This window comes from Hippopotamus amphibius, chromosome 8 (assembly GCF_030028045.1).
Source record: "Hippopotamus amphibius kiboko isolate mHipAmp2 chromosome 8, mHipAmp2.hap2, whole genome shotgun sequence".
Classification (NCBI taxonomy): domain Eukaryota; kingdom Metazoa; phylum Chordata; class Mammalia; order Artiodactyla; family Hippopotamidae; genus Hippopotamus; species Hippopotamus amphibius.
The window spans coordinates 65,570,132-65,597,091 of NC_080193.1; the positions used below are offsets into that span (position 1 = coordinate 65,570,132).

General features: G+C 36.0%; 1 protein-coding gene across 7 annotated transcripts in view; it reads left to right on the forward strand.

Annotated features, from left to right (window-relative positions):
• MBD5 (methyl-CpG binding domain protein 5) overlaps positions 1-26,960 on the forward strand; it is a 158,996-nt gene that overhangs the window by 81,960 nt on the left and 50,076 nt on the right. For 4 of the 7 annotated variants that reach the window (XR_009054996.1, XM_057743949.1, XM_057743951.1 and 1 more), the window contains exons 4-7: positions 5,478-5,651; positions 22,481-23,153; positions 23,411-23,446; positions 26,754-26,856. Coding sequence is in view for 6 of the 7 variants with exons in the window: in XM_057743949.1 (XP_057599932.1) it covers positions 23,041-23,153; positions 23,411-23,446; positions 26,754-26,856 (252 nt within the window). In the remaining variant the exon portion in view is untranslated. Of the gene's footprint in view, positions 1-5,477; positions 5,652-22,480; positions 23,154-23,410; positions 23,557-26,753; positions 26,857-26,960 lie in introns of those variants that run through there. The other 3 variants (XM_057743950.1, XM_057743945.1, XM_057743948.1) reach the window with 2 other exon arrangements.

The window sequence follows — 26,960 nt, forward strand, 5'->3', positions numbered from 1 at the left end:
TACATAGGAATGAATTGCGTTTATAAATTAAGATACTTGTAGATCAGCAATGCTTATGATAGAAATGCCATGGATCTATGATACCAAAGCCGTTTTTAACTTATGGGCATAGAGATTCATCCTATACTAAGAAGAGTGACATTTTTTTAAAGCTGTGTTTCTTATACTCCCTAGCACAAGTTCTCCACTTCAATCTGGTCAGAATTTCCCTGTCCCATGGGTATCTTATCTCAGTAAACATATATAAGATTGAGTTGAAAACATTGACATCATCTTTATAAAGTCTTTCTTGCTTTTCTAGCTTATGTAGAAATGACAGCATTGGAAGGACCAAAAGAACATCTAGCTCAGAGAAGTTTCTTCAGTTTTCCAAATGTTGGACACAAATTTAAATTTTAAAATTATATTAAGTATTTTAACATTGTCATAAAAATAACATGCCCACTCAAATGTATTATACCAAATTGTAGCACATGAACGCATCATGAAACAAAAATAAACTGTACTGCTAGTTTATATTTTTATGAATTGCTGACTAAAACCTTACCACCAATTTCCTTGTAGATGTTTGAACTTCTTATAAGTATGCATTTTTATTTTTAAATTTTTAGCTGGCCTTTTTTAAAAACTTGAGTCCATTGTTATACATCCAAATCAAATTATGAAGCAAGAGAACAGCTGCAGCATATGTATGCTCCATTAAATAAGTATAAATATGACATAGGGGCGTCTTCCTACCGTGTATTCTTATCACTCCTTAACAGTTCTGCAATGGCAAATTAATGTGATAATACTGCATTAAAGAAAGTCTCCTTGCTTAATTTAAGTTTTGGGTAGTTCTTGCCCATATTTTGTATTCATGATCAGAGACATGAGTAATGATTGGATATGACTAAATCTAATTGAATGACTATTCAGTTTTGCAAACAAGATTTTCTAGACCTTCAAGCTTCTTGACCATTTTGATTGCAGCAATCTTAATATTGCCAAAGCCAAATTTGCTATTTTAAAAAAAGTTGCCATTTACAGTAGCTTTTCTGTGGTAGTCAGAATGGTCTCAATATAATAAAGGCTAAACAAAGTACAAAAATAAATTTGTTGATGAAGATGATTTAAAATTGCAACTGTCACCTATATCCCTTGATTTCATGCTTTTTATTAATCAAAATATCCCCTTATTCTTATTTATGAATTTTAATAAATAATATTATAATTCAGTCTTATAAAATGAATTATTACCAGCAAATCTCTTTTTCTGTTTTATGTAACGGAGGTTCCACTTAGATTTTATTAGACAAAATAATTTAAACAACTAAAATAATTTGAAAACTGCTGATCTAGTTCAATCCATTAATCTTAACAAACTGAAAAATTAAAGCTCAGGTAACATGTCTTGCACAAAGTTATATAGCTAGAAAATTGCAGATACCAAACTTCCTGTTAGTTCGTTCCTTTCTCTTTTATTTGTTGTCTTATCTCTGAGTTCCTGTAGTACATTTAGTTTATGCCATGCCATTTAGCATTTAGTGCCATGGTTTGTATACAAGCATTCATTTATTTATTCAACAAGTAATTTTCTGTTTGCCAGATACTCTTCTAGGCACTGGATATAGTCCCTAGTCCCTGAATCCAGAAGTTGAGCTGAAAATAAAATAAGAAAAGTAGATTCTATTCAGCCTTCATTTCATTTTGATTAAATACACAGCTAACATTAACCACCTTGTGTATCACATAGTGGTTTTAACATATCATTAAGAACTTTTCTATTTATGATTATGTTTTAGGGGAGTAGAAAAGTTCTCTAGGTGAAAAAAACAAATAATTCAACTCAAAGCACACTGTTTTCATACCAAGTACCTGATAATGTAAGTACATAAAACAGAATGTGGAAAGTGCTGTTACACACATGTAAGCAACACTGTAGAATGAGATAGTAACTCTAAGCAGGAGACTAGAAGAGCCTTCTTGGAGGAGTTGACCCTGGAATTTAAAGAACAGAAGATTGCTTTAAGAAAGTGGGAGGAAATCTTTCTATGCCTAGGGAACAAACACTTGCATAGGCATGGAGTTGTGAACAGTTTTGGCATTTCCAAGAAGGATTAATGCAGCGGAATACTAGGATGTCTCGAGAGTAGTGGTGAACAAGCATTTGTAGGCATCATTATATGATTGAACGATGGAAGTAATGAAATGTGAGGACTGTTTATATTGTACTCCAGATATTCCTCATGCTTCTACCTGTTTCTGTTCCTCAGTTCTTTGAGAACAATGATGGTATTTTGTACTTCCCCATCTTATGGTGACAAGTGCAGTGCTGCACATGGCAAGGGCTCTGTATATCCTTACTGATTAACTACACTCATCATTCACTCAACAAATGTTTTTGATTCCAGCATGTGTAAGATTCTGTACTTTGTGCTATGCGAAAGTAAAAAAAGTTGTGATACAAAGCCAGCCTTCAAGGAGCTATTGAAGCTAAAGCAAAAATTAGTCTGGGATAAATCATAATGGAAAAGAGTATTTTAAAAAAGAATGTATATATGTGTAAAACTGAGTTACTTTGCTGTGCAGAAGAGATTGGCACAGCGTTGTAAATAAACTATACTTCAATTTTTTTTTAGTTTTTTAATTAGCAAGGATTTTTGTCTGTTATGGTGATTAATATATCCATATGTTCACAGAGCTTACATTCTTATCAGAGAAGACAGACAATAATAGAGTAAATAGTAAAACATGTAGTGTGTTAGATAGTGATAAACACTGAGAAGAAAAAATAAAGTAGGAAAGGGGGGAAATTGATTATCAGAGAGGAAAAGGGAACGTAAAATTATTTAATTTCTCTTGCCTGTTTCCTCAACTCTAGAAAAGAAAAAATAGTACTTATAGGGTTGTGACAAGGGTTAAATGAGCTAATATGTATATGTATAAAGTCCCAGAAGATGGTAGGCTGTCAGACAATATTATTTATACATTTGGCTAGAATAACTTTAGCACAATAGTCATCTTATTTTCATCACTTATGGACTTCTTTTATTAAAGGATATACTTCCGAATAGTTTTGAACTACTTTGTCTATAGTCTAAGATTCCCTCATCTATATCTTGCTTCTTTTAGCTTCTGCTTCCAGTGCAATCACATCTAATGTCACTTTCTTACTGAAGTGAATCATCATTCTTTCATAGTATTTCTTCTACAGAACAATATTTACTTATCTAGATGTCAGGTCATCATTTTCTATTTAAGGCATCAGGCAGGCATGCATCCAGATCTTCCTGTGGAAAATATTCATTAATGCCTTATCACTTATCACATCTCAAGGTTAAAAGGTCTAACAAAATAAGACCTTTATGCTTGCTTACCAGCTAAAAATGAGTGCAATGTTAGAATTGCTCTTAGCAGACAAATATAAAATCTTCAATATTAATCTTTTGGAATTAAGATCATTTGCTGCATGCATTAGGTAAAGTTAGGTCTCCTCCTAACCTTTTTTTGCCTGTGTAACCTCTACCCATCCTTAGATGTATCCTGCCTCCCTCTTTCTCTGATCCCTGAAAACTAGACTAGCTCTTTCTTTGTGTTCATTTAGCACTCCACACTTAGCCCTGTCACAGCTGGTATCGCTCAGTGTTGTAATTAATTACCTGTTTACCTGACCACCCACTCTCTACCCTCCACCTCTCAGGCAGTAAGCTCCTTGAGCTGGGGGAACCATGTTCTCTTTATGTCTGGGTCCTGAATATCTGTTACAGTGCTTCACATGTAGTTGATTCCCAATAAATACTTAAAACATTAAATATAATGCCTGGAGTACCTTTAGTATATCATGATTATAGAAACATAGTTATTTAACTTTGGTCCCACATCCCTTGTTTCTGCACAGTCCCCTGTCCTGCTTTGGCCCAAAATCCAAAAGAAAAAGAAAACATAGGCCAGATATCTGGAAAACCTCAAAAGTAGAGGACTACCCTGTGGAGTAACTATGGCTCAGGATGTGACCCCTACTCTTCCAATTTAAAAACATTGAATTTGCCATTCCTCTCAAGGGTGATGGGCCTCTAGGGTCTGGCACAGACCATCTGTAGTTGCAAGAACTTAATTTATAAACCCAGTGACCTGTTTGTTGATTGGTTAGTTTTCATTGATTGAAATATTTGTATCTGATATCTAAGTCACAAACTTAATGATATCAAAGCCCCTGTGAAATCCATCAGATAATCAGAAGGTTGTTCAGTGGCTCTGGAAACAAAACAAAATGAGTTAAATTGCACCAAGGATTATTTTACCCAGGCTGAGGAACAACCTTGTCATTGTCTCTCCAAGGGCTAGGAGAAAATTAAGTAAGGGGTAATAAGGCCTCAAGTATACTTTTGAAAGTCCTTAAAATTTTTTTTTTCTTATTTGCTAAAAGAAAGCAATTTTAGGGACTTCCTAGGTGGCGCAGTGGTTAAGAATCTGCCTGCCAATGCAGGGGACACAGGTTTCACCCCTGCTCCAGGAAGATCCCACATGCTGCAGAGCAACTAAGCCCGTGTGCCACAACTATTGAGCCTGTGCTCTAGAGAACATGAGCCACAACTATTGAGCCTGTGTGCCATAACTAGTGAAGCCCGCATACCTAGAGCCTGTGCTCCACAATGCGAAAAGCCACCATAATGAGGAGCCCGCACACCATGACAAAGAGTAGCCCTCGCTCACTGCAACTAGAGAAAGCCTGTGTGCAGCAATGAAGACCCAACACAGCCTATAAATAAATTCATTAATTAATCTTAAAAAAAAAAGAAAGAAAGCAGTTTTAAAAGTCAAGGGTCGGGGGGACTTCCCTGGTGGTCCAGTGGTTAAGAATCCACCTTCCAATGCAGGGGACGTGGGTTCAATCCCTGGTCAGGAAACCAAGATTCCACATGCCGAAGGGCTACTAAGCCTGCACACCACAACTACTGAGCCTGTGCGTTCTGGAGCCTGTGGGCCACAACTAGAGAGAAACCCGCGTGCCGCAACTAAGACCCAATGCAGCCAAATAAATTAATTAATTTAAAAAAAAGAGGGAAAATGTCATTTTGTAATTCAAAAATGATAATGTATAATTTGGGTTCATCATTCTTTGATCCCAGCATCAAGGTCCTGAAGTAGTGATAATGTGGTATTTCTGACAAAGGTACTAAGAAAGAAGGAAAGATAGAGGATTAACATTGGATGAGCTTTCTCTGTACCATCTGCCTCCTCTAACTCAATGATCACCAGAGTCTCAGGGTCAAATCAGTTGCATTAAGAAGGTTAACTGTGTGTGCTTGTGGTTTTAGCTGGCATTGCTTCATATACTAGTAATGCATGAGGATCCACTGAGAGTTCATCCTCCACCCTTGTGAAGAAACTATGAAGTGTAGGTTAAGTGGTCATTAAAAAAAAAAAAGTTGTACCTCATGTCAAGTGCTGCAGTCCGTCCTTCAAGCCTTATCTCAAGGTCCTTTCTATTCCAGAGGTTGGAAACCCAAGTGCCTACAGAGGCCAGGCTGATGGGAATGAAGCAGGAAGCCACTGCAGCGAACTGGAGAGCCAAGTCCTTTCTGAAGGAGCAGCCACTGCTCCGTTCCAGATAATTGTTGCAAGGCAGGAATGCTGACCTAGTGTTACCACATTGTCCAGTTTCTCAGGTAAAGCAAGAAATGCAGATTTTCATGTGACATCTTTTGGTTTAAATATTGTCAGCTAATTCACTTGTATTATTACTCTCAAACTGTGCACGTGCCAAATACTTCCACAGGTGCGGTTTGGCCCCAGAGCCCTCCTGTTGGTACCTTGGTTTTATATTTTGCTTATCTATGTGTTAAATCGGAGACTTTATTTTATCAAGTTTTGCTTTTCTTCAGCATGTTCTCTAAAATATTATATGCCTGGTCTTGTGCTATTGAAACTCCCTTCCTCTCCAATCTGAATATTTTGTGCATAAGTTTTCTTTGGCTGCTGCATTTTCTTTGCCACCCTCAGCATTCCAGTGAGCTGTCAAATGGTAAATGGCGTCTCCTTGAGACACTTTTCATATGACACCACTAAACATCTACAGGTATTACTACCTCATTTCATTCCTGATGTGTAAGCTAAGTAAACACAGTAAAAGATCATTTATTTCAGGACTTTGAGATTGTATGCTTTGGACTCCCTCTTCTAGAATTAACACAGAATCTGACTTCTTCCTCTTGCACTTATCAGTTAATTATTTAGACTATGGTTATCTCTTGCATTTAATTATGTTCACTGAAGATGTTGATTAGACTTGAGTCTAATTAACTAGATATTTATACATATTTAAAGACAATGTATTTGTTTCTTCACTGGCTGAGGAATCTTCCTATATTCACTTTGAGTAACTTGATTATCAGTGTTACAGAGGGAAGGGGGAACCATTACCTCTATACGGAACTGATTACTCCAAGTAGGAACGTGGCATCCATTACCAGGTGAATTGAAGAATGCTAAGCATTTTTTTAAGTAAAAGAGTACATAAACATTAGTTATTTCAATATGTTATACAACCTCCAAATGGTACAAAAGTCACAATTGTTTCATTCTTAGTACAGTTTTGATTAGAAAAAATTATTTTTTTAACAATGATTTGACCTATTGAGCTATACCTTGAATAGCCAAAATACCAGTAATGCACAGGTAAAATGTGAAAATAACCCCTTAAACTTGCTTAGTGCACTCTTTAAAAGATTATGTAAAGAAAAAAAGAAAAAAAGATTATGTAAATGTAGGCAAGTATTTTTTTATAAATAATCCTTACGAGAAATTTTAGTATACTATAGAAAAGCAAAAATAGCCAACTATTTTGATGCCTAATATACAGAAATAAATAATGAATAAATTTTCCCTCAGAGTTATAGTGAGTTTATTAATTATTGGCTTAACCAAAAAGTTCGTTCAGGTTTTTCTGTAAGGTGTTATGGAAAAAACCTGAACGAACTTTTCAGCCGACCCGATAGTTCACATATGTTCTAGTATTACCTATTATTATACTTTAAAACAGTTCTCTGAATTTTTTTTTAAAGAATATGTATTTGGGAGCTGTGATTGTTCACTTTTTGGCTTTCAAGAAAGTAAGATACATAGTAAGCATTTTCTAATGCATGTGCAGACAAGCCCTCACTTTCCTTCTGTATTTTTAAGGGTACAAAGGGAAGCTTTAACTTGAAGTTAGCTGTTTCAATTGCATTTTCTTTGTAGTCATGTAGAATGGCAAGGGCAAAGAAAAAGCTCAGTTATGCGTAGTAATATATGTGAATTCCTGAATATTATAAGGAGAACTCACTTTAGACTTGGAAAGCCAAATAATGATTGGCAAAACCAGGGAAGTCCTCTCTGAGGAAGTGACATTTAAACTGAGATAAACAGAAGTTGGTTTAATGAAGAACATAAGTGTAGGGATGGGAGATGACAGTCCAAGCAGAAAAGTAAGGGTGACAGTCTGAGGCATTTTAGAACCAATCAAAGGGATAGCCTTAATTTTTCTTTTTACTGTTTGGGTCAGTCAGGTTAATGTGGTATTCTTTCTGACTCTCCCTCCACTTAGCTAAAACAGAAAGAAAAATAATAGCATAATACTAAGCACAAAGCTTATGACTGTTTCCAATAAAAATCTTCCCTGATGCTTTTAAGGATTGGGGAAACATTAATTAGCTGTTCTGTGGATTTAACATTTAAATTTTTGGAAATATTATTTTTCCTAATTACAGATCCAACACTTTTATTATTAAAAAATTTGCAAATACAGAAAGGCGATGACGAAAATAAAAATCACTCATTTTCCTGCTACTCAGGGACAAGCACTAGGAAGATAGTGCTGTTCTATTCCTATGTCTATATACATAGTAGCATTTTTGTAAATGAAAATTTATAACTATACATGCAACTTTGTCATGTGTTTTTCACCTAAAAATGTCATGGACCTTTCCCAGTGCTATTAAATTTTCTTTTTTTCTTTTCATTTTTTTGGCTATGCCACAAAGCTTATAGGATCTCAGTTCCCCAACAAGGGACTGAACCCAGGCCATGGGGCCATGGTAGTGAAAGCCCAGAATCTTAACCACTAGGCCACCAAGGAATGCCCTTAAATTCTCTATAACAATTTTAATAGCTGTGTATAAATAGGAACAACTTAGATATTTATTATGTGCTAGGTACTAGTTTAAGACTTTTAACTTGTATCCTCAGAACAGAACAACTCTATAAAATCTCCATTTTATAAGGAAAGAAATTTTTTAAACTTTCCCAGGGTCACAAGCTATTAAAAGGTAGAGCTACATAGCTTCTCAATACTGTGGTTAATTTACATAAAACCCTATTTTAGACTTTCAGATCTTTTCCAGTATACTGTTTGGCTATTTGCAATAATAGTCATGATACTATGCGTTGGAAGTCTAGGCTGGGCTCACCTGAGACAGCTCATCCCTGTTCCACATGGTGCTGTCTGGACTCACTCACATGTCTGGGGCCTCAGCTGGACTAACTGGACTGGCTGGACTTCTCTCTGTCCACATGGTCGCTCATCCTCAAAGGGCCAGCTCAGGCTCTCCATGTGATAGGTGGCGTTCCAGGAAGCAAGAGTGGAAGATACAAGGCCTCCTGAGGTTTAGGCTCAGCCTTTGAACAGTAGCACATTGATCACATTCTACTGGTAACAGCAAGTCACAAGGCCAGCCCAGATTCAAAGGGCAGAGTAATAAATCCCACTTCCTGAAGGAAGGAACTACAGAATATTTGTGGCCAATTGCAGTCCACTGCATTTAGTCCTCCAAAGGCTTCATTGTGCCTGAAATGTGTAAGTTGCTGAATGCTGGTAACATGAAATGGCCTGTATTACTGATCTTCCTGACCGTAGATGGACATAGGTCAGGATGCTTGTTACCTTGACTCTGAGGACTGGCCTCATTCTCAGGAGCCTGTCCCTATCCCTTCAGAGTTTGTGGGAAAGTGTAACCTTCCTACATGAATGTGATCCTCATGCTTAGTTTTTGAACATTTACACTCTTCTGCATTGAAAGGGCAAGGACGTTTGAAGCTAGAGAGTTTCACTGATCAGGGAAGAAAAGATGAGCTTATGGTATCCTGATACAACTGTATAAAACAAATGTAAATGTACTGGAATACTTCGGGGTGAGTAAGTAGAGCCTGGCAAAGGCATTAGGTCTCTTACAAAAGATGTATCTCAGAGGTATGTTTTGGAAGAGGCGGCTGCACAGTGAAGATAAGAACCAAATGAAAACAATAACCAGAGTTAAAATGAGGCTAATTTATTGGAAGGTTTTTAAAAATGAAAGAAGATATAACTGTAAGATAACTGTGCTCATAAATAAAAATGCACAGCTTGAATAAATAGGTGAAAGGTGAAACAGATGGGAAGGTTGGATGGGAGGGCTGGCTAAGTGCTGTGAAGGAACTATTTAAATAATTGATATGAGGGTAAAAGATAATTGAAAAGGGGAAATGTCATTTAGGGTTACCCTAACAAGCATAATTTAACTAATAATGATGGAAAAATGATGAGTATATCCATTTATTACCCAATCAAATGATAATAATGTAGCCATTCAGACATTATGCTTCAAAATGCTAATGTTCATGATATTTCTAAATCCAGTCATATCTGTTGTTGTGTGTACTACATATTGTTTTGGAATTTAAGTTTAGAGAGAGGTTTTATGTGAGCCTTTTTTCTCCATTGGAGAACATGAGGCATTCACCCTGGCAAATGTCAGAATGGAGACTTTTTTTTTCAATTGAAAAATAGTTGATTTACTGGAGGAGACTTCTTAACTTTGAATATTTCATGAGCTAAGTTTATAATCATTGTATAAAAAGTATAAATGATAATTTACACTTATATAATATTAAATATTGGTGTTTTACCTAATTTACATCATCTCCCCTTGATAAATCAGTAGTTCATTCAGTATTCATTCTGTCCTACTGTGTATCCAAGTAATGCCACTGAGCACAAGATTAATGTGTGATGTCATTAATAAACATTTTAATAGAATTTACTCATAATATCACATGACTTAAAAATCAGTTCATTATTTTTAACATTAATCAAGTTTGTGTGACATTATTCAGAAGAATGTATGATGTTTGATGTTATTCAGAAAGATTTATGAAGATTAGCTGCTTATTTTCATGATGTCATAGTCTCTGACACTTAGTCTTCATGGTGTTTTGGGTATAACTAAAAATATATGCTTAACACTGCGTAACATAGTGAGTTTATTCTTAGGTTGACAAGAATGTTAGTAAAGCAGATAGAGAAAAAATGTCTATTGCATTAATTAGCATCCTATTGAAATACAAATTTCATTTTTATATAGTTACATTCATTTATTTTAGTAGTTCCTTTATTAATCCAAGTAAAGTATATATATAAACCATTTAAATAAAACTCTGATGCACTTTACAAATAAAATATAAAGTTAGCATATTACTTTTCTTAGAAGCCTTATCATACTTCTTCTACACAAAAATTATTACTCAGAGATTGTGAGGTCATCAGGAACAAATCTAGAGCAAAAAAAAATCCTTTGTATTTTTGGTCAACATGCATAGTCACTGGCTTCTATTGACTTCTTTTTAAAACTTCTCTTTCATTTTAGATGCCTTTGTTGCTAAAACTTTACAAGCCTACATGGTAAAAATCAGAATATAAAACTGTGTTGGCTAATTGGAATGTACATAGTCTTTGTCAAGTATTTAAGCACCTCCCGTAGGCCAGACACTACACCAGAAAGTGGGGCTATTGGAGGAACCTAGAGAAACAAAGTCCCTGTTATGAGGAGTTAGTTTCCATTCTATGGGGAGAGATAAACAAACAAATAAATGATATGAAAAAAATCAGGTAATAAGAGGTATCAGTGAATTAACAAGGTGTGGGAAGAGGATCTAGGATTTACAGTGTAGTCTGTTTGAGGAGGTGACATCTAATTTGAATTCTGAATGAAGCCAATGCAAAGAAGTAAATCAGGTTAATAAAATTCAATTCACCAAAAGCCAACTCTCAAAGACTAATTTTCATATTGAAAGGTGGTTGGAAAATGAAAATGTTGGTAGAATGGTGACAGATACTCTCCTCAAACAGACACACATACACCCCCTACTTTTGGAATTTTATTATTATTGCTGCCAGAAATGTTTGTGACATCAGTTTAAATTATGTCCTAAGTATAAGATCTATCCCTGATCCTTAGTATTAGTGAGACAGGTGTCTCTCATGTTACAATATCTTTTCTGTTTTAACCTGTGTCTATTGGGTTTAAACCAAGCCATGTAAACAGGGAGGGTCATAATGGAATCTTTAGGGGAGGTAAAGGAAAATATTGTCGATATGTAGTTTTTTATGTTAAATTTGCAAAAAGAGGAAAAACTGTTGTTTTTATCATGAAACTATAAAAATAAAACTTGGCTAGATCTTGAATAACTGGTCTATATAGAAGATAAAGTTATCAGAATCTCAGAGACAAAGAGGATAGATTTTAATATTTAGCAAAGAGGGCATGCATGGATTTCAAAACTTTGAGAAGCATGACCCAAAATGTTTTCCTAAAACTACCCTCTTGGCGCTTTAAGAAATTTATCAAGGGCCCTAAAATTATGCAATTCCATTTTAGCAAATACTTCTAAGTGAAATATCAAAATGGCTATGGCCACATAAATCTATAGATTTATATACAGAGATATTTATCTCAGAGTTATTTGTAATTGTGAAAATATATGTCCACAAAAGGGAAGTAAGTAAATAATTATAAACCTCTATCCAAGAAAATTCTAAGCAATTAAAAGTCATATTTTGGAAAAATATTTAATGCCATAGTAAAATGCTCAAGTTGAAAATAAAGTACAAAGTGGTAATAATTCAGCCATAAAAAGGAATGAAATTGAGCTATTTATAGTGAGGTGGATGGACCTAGAGTCTGTCATACAGAGTGAAGTAAATCAGAAAGGGAAAAGCAAACACCGTAAGCTAATGCATATATACGGAATCTAGAAAAATGGTACTGATGAACCTAAAGGCAAGGCAGGAATAGAGATGCAGATGTAGAGAAAGAACTTGAGGACACCGACGTGGAGGGGAAGCTGGGACGTAGTGAGAGAGTAGCACTGACGTATACACACTACCAAATATAAAATAGATGGCTAGTGGGAAGCTACTGCAGAGCACAGGGAGATCGGACGCTTTGTGAGATCTGATGCTTTGTGAAAACCGAAAGCGGTGGGATAGGGAGGTTGGGAGGAAGGCTTAAGAAGGAGGGGATATGGGGATATATGTATACATACAGCTGATTCACTTTTTTGTACAGCAGAAACTAACACAATACTGTAAAGCAATTATACTCCAATGAAGATAAAAATAAAATATAAAAAAATAATAATAATTCAATATTTAAAGGAAAGAAGGCACTATTATACATAGGAAAAAGATTGGAATCAGTATAGCTACTTTGGAAAGCAATTTGGCAGTGCTTCTAAGGTTTAAATGTACAGATGCTACAACCCAACATTAATATGATTGATATACCAATAGATGAATAGTTGTAAAGTCATATAATAGAATACTATTCAACTGTTTGAAATTAACAAATTGGATCTACATATCTTCAACAAAGAAAGATCTATATATCTCAACAGAGATAGCCCTCAAAACAATGTTGAATTTTAAAAAGCAAGTTGCAGAATGATACATATGTACAATAGTATTTATGTAAAAACTTTAAAATACATATAACAAAACCAAATATTGTTTACATGTATACTTAACAAACATATAAAAACATAGCCTGGAAGGATACAGACCAGAATAAGCATGTTATGGAGATGTAGAGAACAGACTTGAGGACTCGGGGTGGGCAGGGTGGGGGGTTGCGAAGGGGAAGCTGGGGCGAAGTGAGAGAGTAGCATTGACATATATACACTACCAACTGTAAAGGAGATAGCTAGTGAGAAGTTGCTGCATAACATAGGGAGATCAACTGGAGGATGGGTGATGACTTAGAGGGCTGGGATAGGGAGGGTGGAAGAGAGTCGTGGGAGGGAGGGCATATGGGGATATATGTATAAATACAGCTCATTCACTTTGGTGTACAGAAAAAAACTGGCACAACAGTGTAAAGCAATTATATTCCAATAAAGAGCTTTAAAAATAAAAAAATAATAAGGTTGTTAGTTGCCATTAGACCAGAAAGGAAGGGAATAGGACTAAAAGGAGAAATTGGATGGGGGTGAGGGGTAGTATTTAACTTCATCTGTAATATTTTCTAAGTGTTTTATTTTTTAAAATAAGCAAAAGTGAAAAAATGCTTACATTGTATATTTGGAGTGGTGTTTCGTTGTTTACTATATTAAATTATTTTTTAATGTGTGCTTTTAAAACTTTCTAAAAACAGTGACTGAAAGAAAATCATCCATGTTGGCAGTGGCTATTATTCAACAGTGAGATTACAGGTCAATTTTAATTTTCATCTCAAATTTCTCTGAATTTTCAACTTTACAAAATGAATGTTGAGGAAATCAAAGCCACTTAAAGATAAATAGATGATAACTATATAGCTGCTGGACCTCAGCTCTGTGAGGGGTTCCTAAGGCCCTTACAATTGAGCTACCTCTAGAATGCTTGAAGTATCAGCCAAAAAAGTGATGACCCTCCCAGGAATGAAAGGAAGTAGCGGGCTGGCTGCCTGCATTGTGTGGAAAAGTAGAACCGGTCATGTCCTGGAAGGGAAAAAAAGGGCATTAGTCTAAGCCAGTGGGTCTCAAACTTGAGCATGCATTAGACTCACCTAGAGGGCTTGTTAAAAAACAGATGGCCCCCGGAGTTTCTAAATCAGAAAGTAGGGGTTCAAGTCCTGTGAATTTGTATTTCTGACATATTCCCAGGTGTTAATAACAATAATGATGCCTGTCCCAGGATCATGCTTTGAGAACTGCTGGTCTAAGCAAAACCCAGCCGTCAGATATTTGTATTTTTGATTACTGGAACATGGGAGAGACATTTGGTAGAAATCAATCCAATGTTATTATCTGGCAAAATCTACAAGTTACTTGATGGAGTGAGCCAGTCAGTCTCACAGAAGTTGGAGTCACATGCAAGGGCAGGCAGACAAAAAAAGAAAAAGAAAAAGAAAAAAAAAGGAAGGAAGGAAGGAAGAAAGAAAGGAAGAAAGAAAGAAATAGGCATCAAATGGCCAGAAACCTTGAAAGTAAGGAAAATGAGAGCTGGTCCAGTCTAAAGACCACAGATCACGGAAGAGATTTCTTTAGGAAAAAGTAGGGTAATACAATGAGCATGAAAAAGGACTGTAAAGAAAAAAACAGGTTCACTCATCAGGGTCTGTTGCTATTTGGCCAAACTGTGAGTCCATGATGACACGAAATTCTTATCTCTTTGACATCTTTCACTAGCACCGGGAACTCCACTAGGCTGGAAACTTCTTGAGAACAGGGACCGTCCCTTCCTTGCTCACTCCATCCTTTCTCGTCCCCCTCTCTAATCAGCAGCCCCTTTTTTTTTCTGGCCGCACCGCATGCGGGATCTTAGTCCCCTGACCAGGAATCGAACTCTCCCCTCCTGCAGTGAAAGTCTTAACCACTGGACCACCAGGGAAGTCCCTCAGCAGCTCTTTAGTGCCAAACATTTCCTTGGGCTTTGGATAAACTGGTGTCTTACCATCTCTATACTCTAGCACATAGCCTAGTGCCTTGTACATAATATCCACTCACTAACTGTTGAGTGAAATGTGAATAAACACATACATGATGAGCAGGGATTGGTAAATGGGAGACAGAAATAGGAAGCTATGGCTGCAAGCAGATCACCTCTGTGAGAGAGAGGCATAGACCCAGTGGAGTGGGCCCAGAAATGCAGATTAGCACCTTGAGTCACCACTGAGAATGTACACTTGGCACTGTCCTTTATACCCCTCATTTTTCCCAATAAATTTTTGCTATTTTCCCATTGCCTGCCAGTGTTACCCACACCCATCCCCATGGTTCCTGACTTTCAGTTATATTAGTATTTGCTTCATTACAACACCTTTCATCTGCCTCAGAGCCAAGGCTACAAATAAGGTATATGCCTGAATCACAATGCTTTTTACTATAAAGCATTCTCCTGCTTTCCCTATGAAGAGATCTGAAAAAAGATTTGGGGCTAACTTAAATATGTAGACTTTTAAGAATGCAAATTGAGTGGTTTTGTGTCTATTTATACTATTTAACTTATTGATTGAGTTATACATGCATATATAAAACATCAAATATTTATTATTTAAATGTTTTTAACAATTTTAATACTATGATATGATTAAGTCATTTAACACAGTTTTCAAGAGCATATCACCTTCACTTTCAGTTAAGTTGTTTAAGATTCAGCATTTTTTAATCTATGTATGATGTTGTCACCATAAATTTTTATCACAAGTCTCACTCATATAACACAAGAACAGTTTTTTTAATTCATCCTTTAGTGTAGTTTCATAAGTCCCACAGTGTAGTCACACACTATATATTGAATTGATAATGAAAAGGTTTGCTTGCCACAACAATGTTAGCACCTGTGATATCACATTCTCCACCAGGATTAAGTATTAAATCTTTTAAAAAATTTATTTGCCATCTTTTTTTTATTCAACAGTTCTATTAAGATGACCTCTTATAAGCATTGCACATTAGCACTGACTGCTGCAGTTTCAGGCCAGTGTGTCTTCTCCAAACAGCACCTTGTGACTTAATAGAGGAATTAAGAGAAGACCCCATAATAGAAGGGAATTTGTAAATCTTAACTAAAGCAATTCCCACTCTTATATTCAAGCACAGTAGGGGAAAACTTTATTTCCTTTTTTTTTTTTTTTAAAGTCACTAGGTAAACCTATGAGACACTGGTTCTTGCCAAAGGCTAGCAAGCTAAGGGAAAAACTGTCCTTCATTTTCCAGGCTGCATCTAAAATAAAGTTTCTTTTCTTTTTTTTTAAGGACTTTTATTGAGATATAATTGGCATACAATAAACTGAATATATTTAAAATGCACAATTCGATATTTTTTTCTTAGTAATGTATATATGGCAATCCCAGTCTACCAGTTCATCCCACCCCAACCCGCACCCCCACCCCGCTTTCCCCCTTGGTGTCCATGTTTGTTCTCTACATCTGTGTCTCTATTTCTGCCTTGCAAACCAGTTCATCTGTACCATTTTTCTAGATTCCACATATATATGTTAATATACAATATTTTTCTCTTTCTGACTTACTTCACTCTGTATGACAGTCTCTAGGTCCATCTGTGTCTCTACAAAAGTCTCAATTTCATTCCTTTTTACGGCCGAGTAATATTCCATTGTGTATACGTACTACATCTTCTTTATCCATTCATCTGTTGATGGACATTTAGGTTGCTTCCATAACCTGGCTTCCATTGTAAATAGTGCTGCAATGAACATTGGTGTGTATATGTCTTTTTGAATTATGGTTTTTTCTAGGTATATGTCCAGTAGTGGGATTGCTGGGTCATATGGTAATTCTCTTTTTAGTCTCTTAAGGAAACTCCATACTATTCTCCATAGTGGCTGTATCAACTTACAGTCCCACCAACAGTGCAAGAGGGTTCCCTTTTCTCCACACTCTCTCTGGCATTTATTGTTTGTAGATTTTCTGATGATGCCCATTCTAACTGGTGTGAGGTGATAATTCATTGTAGTGTTGATTTGCATTTCTCTAATAATTAGTGATACAGAACAGCTTTTCATGTGCCTCTTGGCCATCTGTATGTCTTCTTTGGAGAAATGCCTATTTAGGTCTTCTGCCCATTTGGTTGTTATTTTTATATTGAGCTGCAGGAACTGTGTATATATTTTGGAGATTAATCCTTTGTCTGTTGGTTCGTTTGCAAATATTTTCTCCCATACTGAGGGTAGTCTTTTCATCTTGTTCACAGTTTCCTTTGCTGTGCAAAAGCTTTGAAGTTTCATTAGGTCCCACTTGTTTATTTTTGTTTTTATTTCCATTACTCTGGGAGGTGGGTCAAAAAAGATCTTGCTGTGATTTATGTCAAATGGTTCTTCCTATGTTTTCCTCTAAGAGTTTTATAGTGTCTCACCTTACATTTAGGTCTTTAATCCATTTAGAGTTTATTTTTGTGTATGGTGTTAGAGAGTGTTCTAATTTCATTCTTCTCCATGTAACTATCCAGTTTTCCCAACACCACTTATTGAAGAGGCTGCCTTTTCTCCATTGTATATGTACATGCCTCCTTTGTCATAGGTTAGTTGACCATAGTTTATCTCTGGGCTTTCTATCCTGTTCCATTGATCTATATTTCTGTTTTTGTGCCTGTACCATATTGTCTTGATTACTGTAGCTTTGTAGTATAGTGTGAAGTCAGAGAGTCTGATTCCTCCAGCTCTCTTTTTTTTCCCTCAAGATTGCTTTGGCTATCTGGGGTATTTTGTGTCTCCATACAAATTTTAGGATTTTTTTGTTCTAGTTCTGTAAAAAATACCATTGGTAATTTGATAGGGATTGCATTGAAGCTGTAGATTGCTTTGGGTAGCATAGACATTTTCACAGTATTGATCCTTCCAATCCAAAAACATGGTATGTCTCTCCATCTGTTTGTGTCATCTTTGATTTCTTTCATCAGTGTCTTATAGTTTTCTGAGTACAGATCTTTTACCTCCATAGTTAGGCTTGCTCCTAGATGCTTTATTCTTTTTGTTGCAATGGTGAATGGCATTGTTTCCTTAATTTCTCTTTCTGATCTTTCATTGTTAGTGTATAGGAATGCAAGAGATTTCTGTGTGTTAATTTTGTATCCTGCAACTTTACCAAATTCATTGATTAGTTCAAGTAGTTTTCTGGTGGCATCTTTAGGATTTCCTATGTATAGTATCATGTCATCTGCAAACAGTGACAGTTTTACTTCTTCTTTTCCAATTTGGATTCCTTTTCTTTCTTTTTCTTCTCTGATTGCTGTGGCAAGGACTTTTAAAACTATGTTGAATAGTAGTGGCAAGAGTGGACATCCTTGTCTTGTTCCTGATCTTAAAGGGAATGGCTTCGTTTTTTTACCACTGAGAATGATGTTTGCTGTGGGTTTGTCATATATGGCCTTTATAATGTTGTATATGTCCTTTATTATATTTGTCATATATGGCCTTTATTATGTGAGTTTGTCATATATGGCCTTTATTATGTCATATATGGCCATTATCCCTTTATGCCCACTTTCTGAAGAGTTTTTATCATAAATAAGTGTTGAATTTTGTCAAAGGCTTCTTCTGCATCTATTGAGATGATCATATGGGTTTTATTCTTCAATTTATTAATATGGTGTATCACATTGATTGATTTGTGTATATTGAAGAATCCTTGCATCCTTGGGATAAATGCCACTTGATCATGGTGTATGATCCTTTTAATGTGTTGTTGGATTCTGTCTGCTAGTACTTTGTTAAGGATTTTTGCATCTAAATTCATCAGTGATATTGGTCTGTAATTTTCTTTTTTTGTAGTATCTTTGGTTTTGGTATCAGGGTGATGGTGCTCTTGTAGAATGAGTTTGGGAGTGTTCCTTCCTCTGCAATGTTTTGGAAGAGTTTCAGAATGATGGGTTTTAGCTCTTCTCCAAATGTTTGATAGAATTCACCTGCAAAGCTATCTGGTCCTGGACTGTTGTTTGTTAGAAGATTTTTAATCACTGTTTCAATTTCATTACTTGTGATTGGTCTGTTCGTATTTTCTATTTCTTCCTAATTCAGTCTTGAAAGTTTATACCTTTCAAAGAATTTGTCCATTTCTTCCAGGTTGTCCATTTTATTGGCATATAGTTGTTTGTAGTAGTCTCTTATGATGCTTTTTATTTTTGCGGTGTCCATTGTAATTTCTCCTGTTTCATTTCTATTTTACTGATTTGAGTCCTCTCCCCCTTTTTCTTCATGACTGTGGCTAAAGGTTTATTGATTTTGTTTATCTTCTCAAACAACCAGCTTTTAGTTTTATTGATTTTTGCTATTGTTTTCTTTGTTTCTGTTTCATTTATTTCTGCTCTGATCCTTATGATTTATTTCCTTCTACTAACTTTGGGTTTTGTTTGTTCTTTCTCTGGTTTCTTTAGGTGTAAGGTTAGATTGTTTATTTGGTGTTTTTTCTGTTTCTTGAGGTAGGATTGTATTGCTATAAACTTCCCTCTTAGAACAGCTTTTGCTGCATCCCATAGGTTTTGGATCATTGTGTTTTCATTGTCATTTGTCTCTGGGTATTTTTTTATTTCCTCTTTGGTTTCTTCAGTGATCTCTTGGTTATTTAGTAGCATATTGTTTAGCCTCCATGTGTTTGTGTTTTTCACATTTTTTTCCCTGTAATTGATTTCTAATTTCATAGCATTGTGGTCAGAAAAGATGCTTGATATGATTTCAATTTTCTTAAATTTACCAAGGCTTGATTTAGTGACCTAAGATGTGATCTATCCTGGAGAATGTTCCTTGTGCACTTAAGAAGAAAGTGTAATCTGCTGTTTTCAGATGGAATGTCCTATAAATATCAATTAAATCTAGCTGGTCTATTGTGTCATTTAAAGCTTGTGTTTCCTTATTAATTTTCTGTGTGGATGATCTGTCCATTGGTGTAAGTGGGATGTTAAAGTCCTCCACTATTATGTTACTGTCAATTTCCATTTTTATAGTTGTTAGCATTTGTCTTATGTATTGAGGTGCTACCATATTGGGTGCATATATATTTATAATTGTTATATCTTCTTGGATTGATCCCTTGATCATTAGGTAATGTCCTTTCTTGTCTCTTGTAACATTCTTTATTTTAAAGTCTATTTTATCTGATATGACTATTACTACTCCAGCTTTCTTCTGATTTCTAGTTGCATAGAATCTTTTTCCATCTCCTCACTTTTAGTCTGTATGTGTCCCTAGGTCTGAAGTGGGTCTCTTGTAGACAGCATATATATGGGTCTTATTTTTGTATCCATTCAGCCAGTCTGTGTATTTTGGTTGGAGCATTTAGTCCATTTACATTCAAGGTAATTATTGATATGCATGTTCCTATTACCATTTCCTTAAATGTTTTGGGTTTGTTTTTCTAGGTCCTTTGCTTCTCTTGTGTTTCCCACTTAGAGAAGTTCCTTTGGTATTTGTTGTAGGGCTGGTCTGGTGGTGCTGAATTCTCTTAGCTTTTGTTTGCCTGTAAAGGTTTTGATTTCTCCATCAAATCTGAATGAGATCCTTGCTGGGTAGAGTATTCTTGGTTGTATGTTCTTCCCTTTCATCACTTTATATATATCATGCCACTCCCTTCTCGCTTGCAGAGTTTCTGCTGAGAGATCAGCTGTTAACTTTATGGGAGTTCCCTTGTATGTTATTTGTCATTTTTCCCTTGTTGCTTTTAATAATTTTTGTCTTTAATTTTTGTCAATTTGATTTTTGTGTGTCTTGGCATGTTTCTCCTTGGGTTTATCCTGCCTGGGATTCTCTGCACTTCTTGGACTTGGGTGACTATTTCCTTTCCCATGTTAAGGAAGTTTTCAACTATAATCTCTTCAAGTATTTTCTTAGGTCTTTTCTCCCTCTTTTCTCCTTCTGGGACCCCTATAATACAAATGTTGGTGCATTTAATGTTGTCCTAGAGGTCTCTTAGACTTATCTTCATTTCTTTTCATTCTTTTTTTCTTTATTCTTTTCCACAGCAGTGATTTCCACCATTCTGTCTTCCAGGTTACTTATCCATTCTTCTGCCTCAGTTATTCTGCTATTGGTTCCTTCTAGTATATTTTTCATTTCAGTTATTGTATTGTTTATCTCTGTTTGTTCTTTAATTCTTCTAGGTCTTTGTTAAACTTTTCTTGCATCTTTTCCATCTTTGCATCCAGTCTTTTTTTCAAAGTCCTGGATCATCTTCACTATCATTATTCTGAACTCTTTTTCTGGAAGGTTGACTATCTCCACTTCATTTAGTTGTTTATCTGGGGTTTTATCTTGTTCCTTCATCTCATACAAAGTCCTCTGCCTTTTCATTTTCTCTATCTTTCTTTGGCTGTGGTTTTTGTCCTGCAGGCTGCAGGCTTATAGTTCTTCTTGCTACTGCTGTCTGCCCTCTGGTGGATGAGGCTATCTGAGAGGCTTGTGCATGCTTCCTGATGGGAGGGACTGGTGGTGGGTAGAGCTGGGTGTTGCTCTGGTGGGCAGAGCTCAGTAAAACTTTAATCCGTTTTTTCTGCTGATGGGTGGGGCTGAGTTCCCACCCTGTTGGTTGTTTGGCCTCAGGCAACCCAGCACTGGCACTTATAGGCTCTTAGGTGGGGCTCATGGCAGACTCTGGGAGGGCTCACCCAACGAGCACTTCCCAGAACCCCACCACCAGCGGCCCGTCCCCATGGTGAGCCACAGCCGCCCCAAGCCTCTGCAGGGGACCCTCTAACACCAGCAGGTAGGTCTGGTTCAGTCTCCTATGGGGTCAGTGCTCCTTCCTGCTCAGTCTTGGTGCACACACTACTTTTTGTAGGCCCTCCAAGAGTGGAGTCTCTGTTTCTCCCAGTTCTGTGGAAATCCTGCAATCAAATCCCACTGGCCTTCAAAGTCTGATTCTCTGGGGATTCCTCCTCCCATTGCCAGACCCCCAGGTTGTGAAGCCTGACATGGGGCTCAGAACCCTCACTCCAGTGGGTGGACTTCTGTGATATAACTGTTCTCCAGTTTGTGAGTCACCCACATAGCGGTTATGGATTTTATTTTATCACAATTGCACCCCTCCTACCATCTCATTGCAGCTTCTCCTTTGTCTCTGGATGTGGGGTGTCTTCCTTGGTGAGTTCCAGTGTTTTTCTGACAATGATTGTTCAGCAGTTCTAATTTTTTTCTTGAAAGAAAGAAAGAAAAAGAAAAGAAAGAAAGGAAGGAAGGAAGGAAGGAACCCTTTCTTCTTGAGGTCAATATGATGATTGGAAAGGGAAACCATAAGGGTGATTGGATTGGGACTTCCTGGTGGTCCAGTGGTTAAGACTCTGCACTCCCAATGCAGGGAGCATGGGTTCAATCCCTGGTCAGGGAACAAAGATCCCACATGCCATACAGCAAGGCCAAAAAAAAATTTTTTTTAAGTGATTGGATTAACACAAAACTTTCTAGTTGTCAGGTCATAAGAGGTGATAGATATGTTTTTACTGTCAGTTAGAAGGAGGTTGTCTGTGTATATGTGTAATGCCATAATTATGGGTCTATCTCTAGTAATTAGAAAGTTGCATGTGTTGAAGAGCAAGCAAATTAGTTGCTGGAGTAAGTGGATCAACTGGAAGAAGAAAACAGTTGAATCTGACGTGTGATTTTGACTGCATAGGACATCAAAGTGGTTTCATACACTTACCAGTTTATTCTGTTCTTAAAAGTGTGTAGCATCTCAGTTTTTCGTATCAAATGTAGTGTTTACATATTTACATATGTTTCAGGCTGCATTATTGGAATTTTGAAGACATGAAAACATCAGATGAACCAACCTGCAACATCTTGGATTCAGATTGGAAGATGAAGAGAAAGTTTAAAGAATATGGCCTATAAAGGCGGGTAGTACCTGGAAATATTAACTGACTCACACTGTAAAAATGAGACCGTTTTCTAAACAATAGAGGTTATTTTAGTCCAACATCAAGGTTCAAGACAAAATGTTGAACTAAAAACTTACACTCCTCCCCTCCCTCACTTCAGACAGGTACCAGCATTGGTGAATATGATTTTCCTTAGTCAGAAGCACTTGTTTTTACCCATGTAGACCATCCTTAGGAATTAAATATTGGTTATTTAATGTAGATTATAATGGGAAACTGATTTTTTCTACAATGGCAGATTTCAAGGACTTGGTTCCAAACTGAGCCGAAGCTTCCCAATGCATTTTGTACAGTCTGGGGAAAACTGTGCTGCGTTGGCCATTTTTGAAGGCCATGATGCCCTGTAATATAAGGATATCATCTTATTGCTGATATCTTTGGGGAGTCCCAAGCAGACACAGAAAATGAATGGAGGCAAGGAGTGTGACGGAGGGGACAAGGATGGAGGTCTTCCAGCTATACAAGTTCCTGTGGGTTGGCAGCGTCGTGTGGATCAAAATGGAGTGCTTTATGTCAGGTGAGCCCTTATTATTACCTGCGTTTCCTCCAAGTTTGTGGTCCCCAAATGGAGGAGGTACAGTCTGTTCCTCTGATAGAGTGAAATATTGTAACTGACAGCATCTGAAATCAATTTGAATAACTGATCTTTGTGCTGGAAATATTTAAGTGTTTTTATTTTATTTTGCTATGTAAATTGCCCTAGGATATGAGAGAGGATTTTTATGCATTATTTGTGTTTATATAAAATGTCATCCTGCTTATCTCTCTAAAAAGGATAAAGAAAAATATGAAGATTTCTAAAAGAAACATGTGAGCATCATTACCACATTCACAGGAAAATGTAAAATACTGAAAATAGACCCGATGTCTCCTGACAATATTATTGTGTCCTTCATAGTGCTTCAGCTGGCTATTCTGATGTAAGGTTGAGTGTTTTTATCTATAGGCAGTTTCAATTATTAGTTTCTTAATGCCTGATGTTAAGTAAAAATAATTTCCCTGTTTTCTCTGTCCAGTTTTTAATCTATTCCCTGCATGTAATAGTAAAAGAGGAAAAGTCATGATGGAGTCATCTCACAAGTAAAAATCATACAAATTACATGTAAATGCCTGGTCTTTTAAATTTTGACAGCCTTTATTATGTTGAACAACTTGAATGAAATAACTGAACTGTTGGCAAGAAGTTTTAGTCTTGTTAATTAATTGGCACCTAAGTTCCTTACTTTGTAATTTAATCAGTAAGTATATGGTTAGAATACCATAAATCTTTCTTTGTGACGCAATAAAAAAACTACTACAAAGAGAACTTTTTAAAAGATATCACATTGCATCATTACATTAATGCTGTTACTTTCAGTGTAGTTTTGTATCTCAGCTTCAGTGGAATTCTCATTTGTGCAAAGATGTATTTATGTGAGGAATTTTCTCATCGTATAAACCTGAACGATTTCATACTATAACAACTCAAATGTCAGTTCAGATTCTGTCCTGGGTTTGTTTATTTGTTTGTTTGTGGAAGGTATTTCTTGACGTGAACTCAATGACCAATTGAAATTCCTTTGTATGTGTGTTTTTTGTTTCTGTAACATTCAAGATATGCTCTATATTAATTGAAGTGAAGGGATAAGAAAGCAGGGAATGTGGAGCTCACCCTGTGGTAGATTAGGAGGATGAGGACACATGGAATAACTTTCTCAAAGTGTTTCTATTGCCAATACTGTAAACAAACTGCCAGAAATACTTTGCTATTAGTGTATCAATAATGTAGCAAGGTATCAGTGTTATGTTCATATTTATGGTTTTATATAAGGAGCAAGTAACTAAAAATCTTGGTAATTTAGTTTTCGGGGAATTTCGTTTGTTTTGTTTTTGTTTCACTTCATCTTTATCCCTATGAAAGATAAATCAGCTTTTCAGGTTGCTGAGAGTTAAGTTAAAGCAAATTAAGTCTGGGAATCTGTCAGTTATCTTACTCATGACTTTAAGTCTGAGTAGACTTTACCATCTGTTAATGTGAGTTAGTTTGAATTCTCCCAATCCAGATCTGTACACTAACAGATTATTTTGGAAACTAACTTTGCCAGGTAAGGTAAGACACCTTCCAAAAAATTCAGTCAGCATGGGTTTGATTTTTTTGTATGAAACTGGCTAAATTACTACTTGAACATGTACAAGAGGCTAGCCCTCCTTCTATAGCTTCCTTCACAATGTGCAGTTTGCTTATAATTTTTAGGTTAGTCTCCAGCTGCTCCTGCCTCAGGGTGGCATTGAGGCTGCACATTAAATTTCCCACCTGCTTCCAATCTTCTAAGCTTTATCTATGCCATAAGACTTGTAACTGTTTTTATGTTAATTATGACTCCCAAAAGTTAATTAAAGAGCTGCAACTGAAGGACAGAACCCAACTGACTGAAAGGAAGTGTTTTTAAAGTGTCTAGAGTAGAGTACTCTACTAGAATTCAGGAATTCTTGTCTTCAAGTTTAATTTTATGATTAAATTCCTCTAGGATTCATTCACACATTTTCCTTAACTGTAACACATTAAGCAGTTTCTTTTCACAAAATTCATGAATTCTTCATGTGATAACTAGCGATTTTTTTTTTTAAGATTTTTTTGATGTGGACCATTTTTAAAGTCTTTATTGCATTTGTTATAGTATTGCTTCTGTCTTATGTTTTGGTTTTTTGGCCATAAGGCACGTGGGATCGTAGCTCCCTGACCAGGGATTGAACCCACACCCCCTGCATTGGAACATGAAGTTTTAACCACTGGATCGCCAGGGAAGTTCCACTAGTGATTTTGTTTTATCAAAATTACCAGACCTCCAAAAACATCTTGCTGCCCCTACCACTAGGGTGAACTCCAGTCTGTAATATGAGAATTATTATTCTTTGCATATTATCTGAAAAAAATTGTTAGCCCAAATAAATGAATGAGTTAACAAAGCTGAGGATTTTAATTGTGATTTTCTACACACGTAAGTCACTTATATGATTGTCCATAAATAAAATAGGAATTGCATTTTAAAGCTGGTTTATTTATAGACACCAAACTACTACCCGTGTTTTTGGAGAGGGAGAATAGTCTACCCCAGTAGTGTAAAGCTTTGTTTACAAAATGGAGAGTATTCTTTCTGGATAAATTTTATCAGAAGGCTTAAGTGAAAGCTTTGGTAAATACTTCATAAATAAATATATTCTTGAATGAAAAGTATACAGTAATTTTCAAAACATAATATGCATGTAAGTTATAAAATCAATACATTAATAATAAAGTCCTAAAATGCAAATTCCCCATTTTAAACTAATCCTTATTGTAAATAAACATTAAAGATTTATCCTGTTGTCAGAATTAGTACCTAATCTATAGACTTAAATTTGATCAGTATTCACATATCACACTAATTTCTGTGACCCAAAGAGGAATAACATTGAGAGCAGTACCCAAATCACCAGCCAGAAGGCCTGCAAGGCACCTTTCTGACACCTAGAACTCTCTTTCCTCAAGAGTTCCCCATCCTTATCAGTACAGCTTGGCTCTTCAGTAGAATATGAGCGGGCCACGCTGATCTACCTTCAAAGAAATACATGAATGAGGGAGAAAAAAAGAGAAGTCTGTTTTTATACAGGAACAGCTTGGTTCTAGACTCCAAGATTAAAGGGAAGAACTTGTCAGCTCAAACTTTTGTAAACTTAGTGACTTGCTGGTTTGACCTCCAACATATTCCTAAATTTCAGTTTTTCCTCAAACAGCTTTAGAAGTAGATCTTCTAGTTTAAAATGATGATTACTTTCATGTAGTTTTCTCGTTCCTTTCTTACCTGCTCTTGCTTAAGAATAGCATTTTTTCCATCTTTAGTCCACTCTTGGTTGTCAAAATACTTTTATTTATTTTTCTATGAAGATCTGTATTTTTCTGAGAAACATTTTGGTTCAAAAGAGTGATAGTGTTAAAGGCTATAATTTAGAGCTAACAAAATATTGACAAAGAAAATGCTTTTCCTTAGTAGGAAAATATTATGCTGTGAAGGACAGTAAGACTATAAATTATGCCTTTTTTCATATAATATGTGCAGTCAGAATTATTTCCTGATGTGTTTTTAAACTATTTTTACAGTCCCAGTGGGTCTTTGTTATCTTGCTTGGAGCAGGTTAAAACATACCTGCTTACTGATGGAACATGCAAGTGTGGCTTGGAATGTCCTCTTATTCTTCCCAAGGTAACCATTTCGCAATAGATGTATCAGCAATTTTTTATTTTTTAGGTGTTTCATATATTTGCTTTTCTCATTTGGCATTTCATTTTTATATTACTTCTCCAATC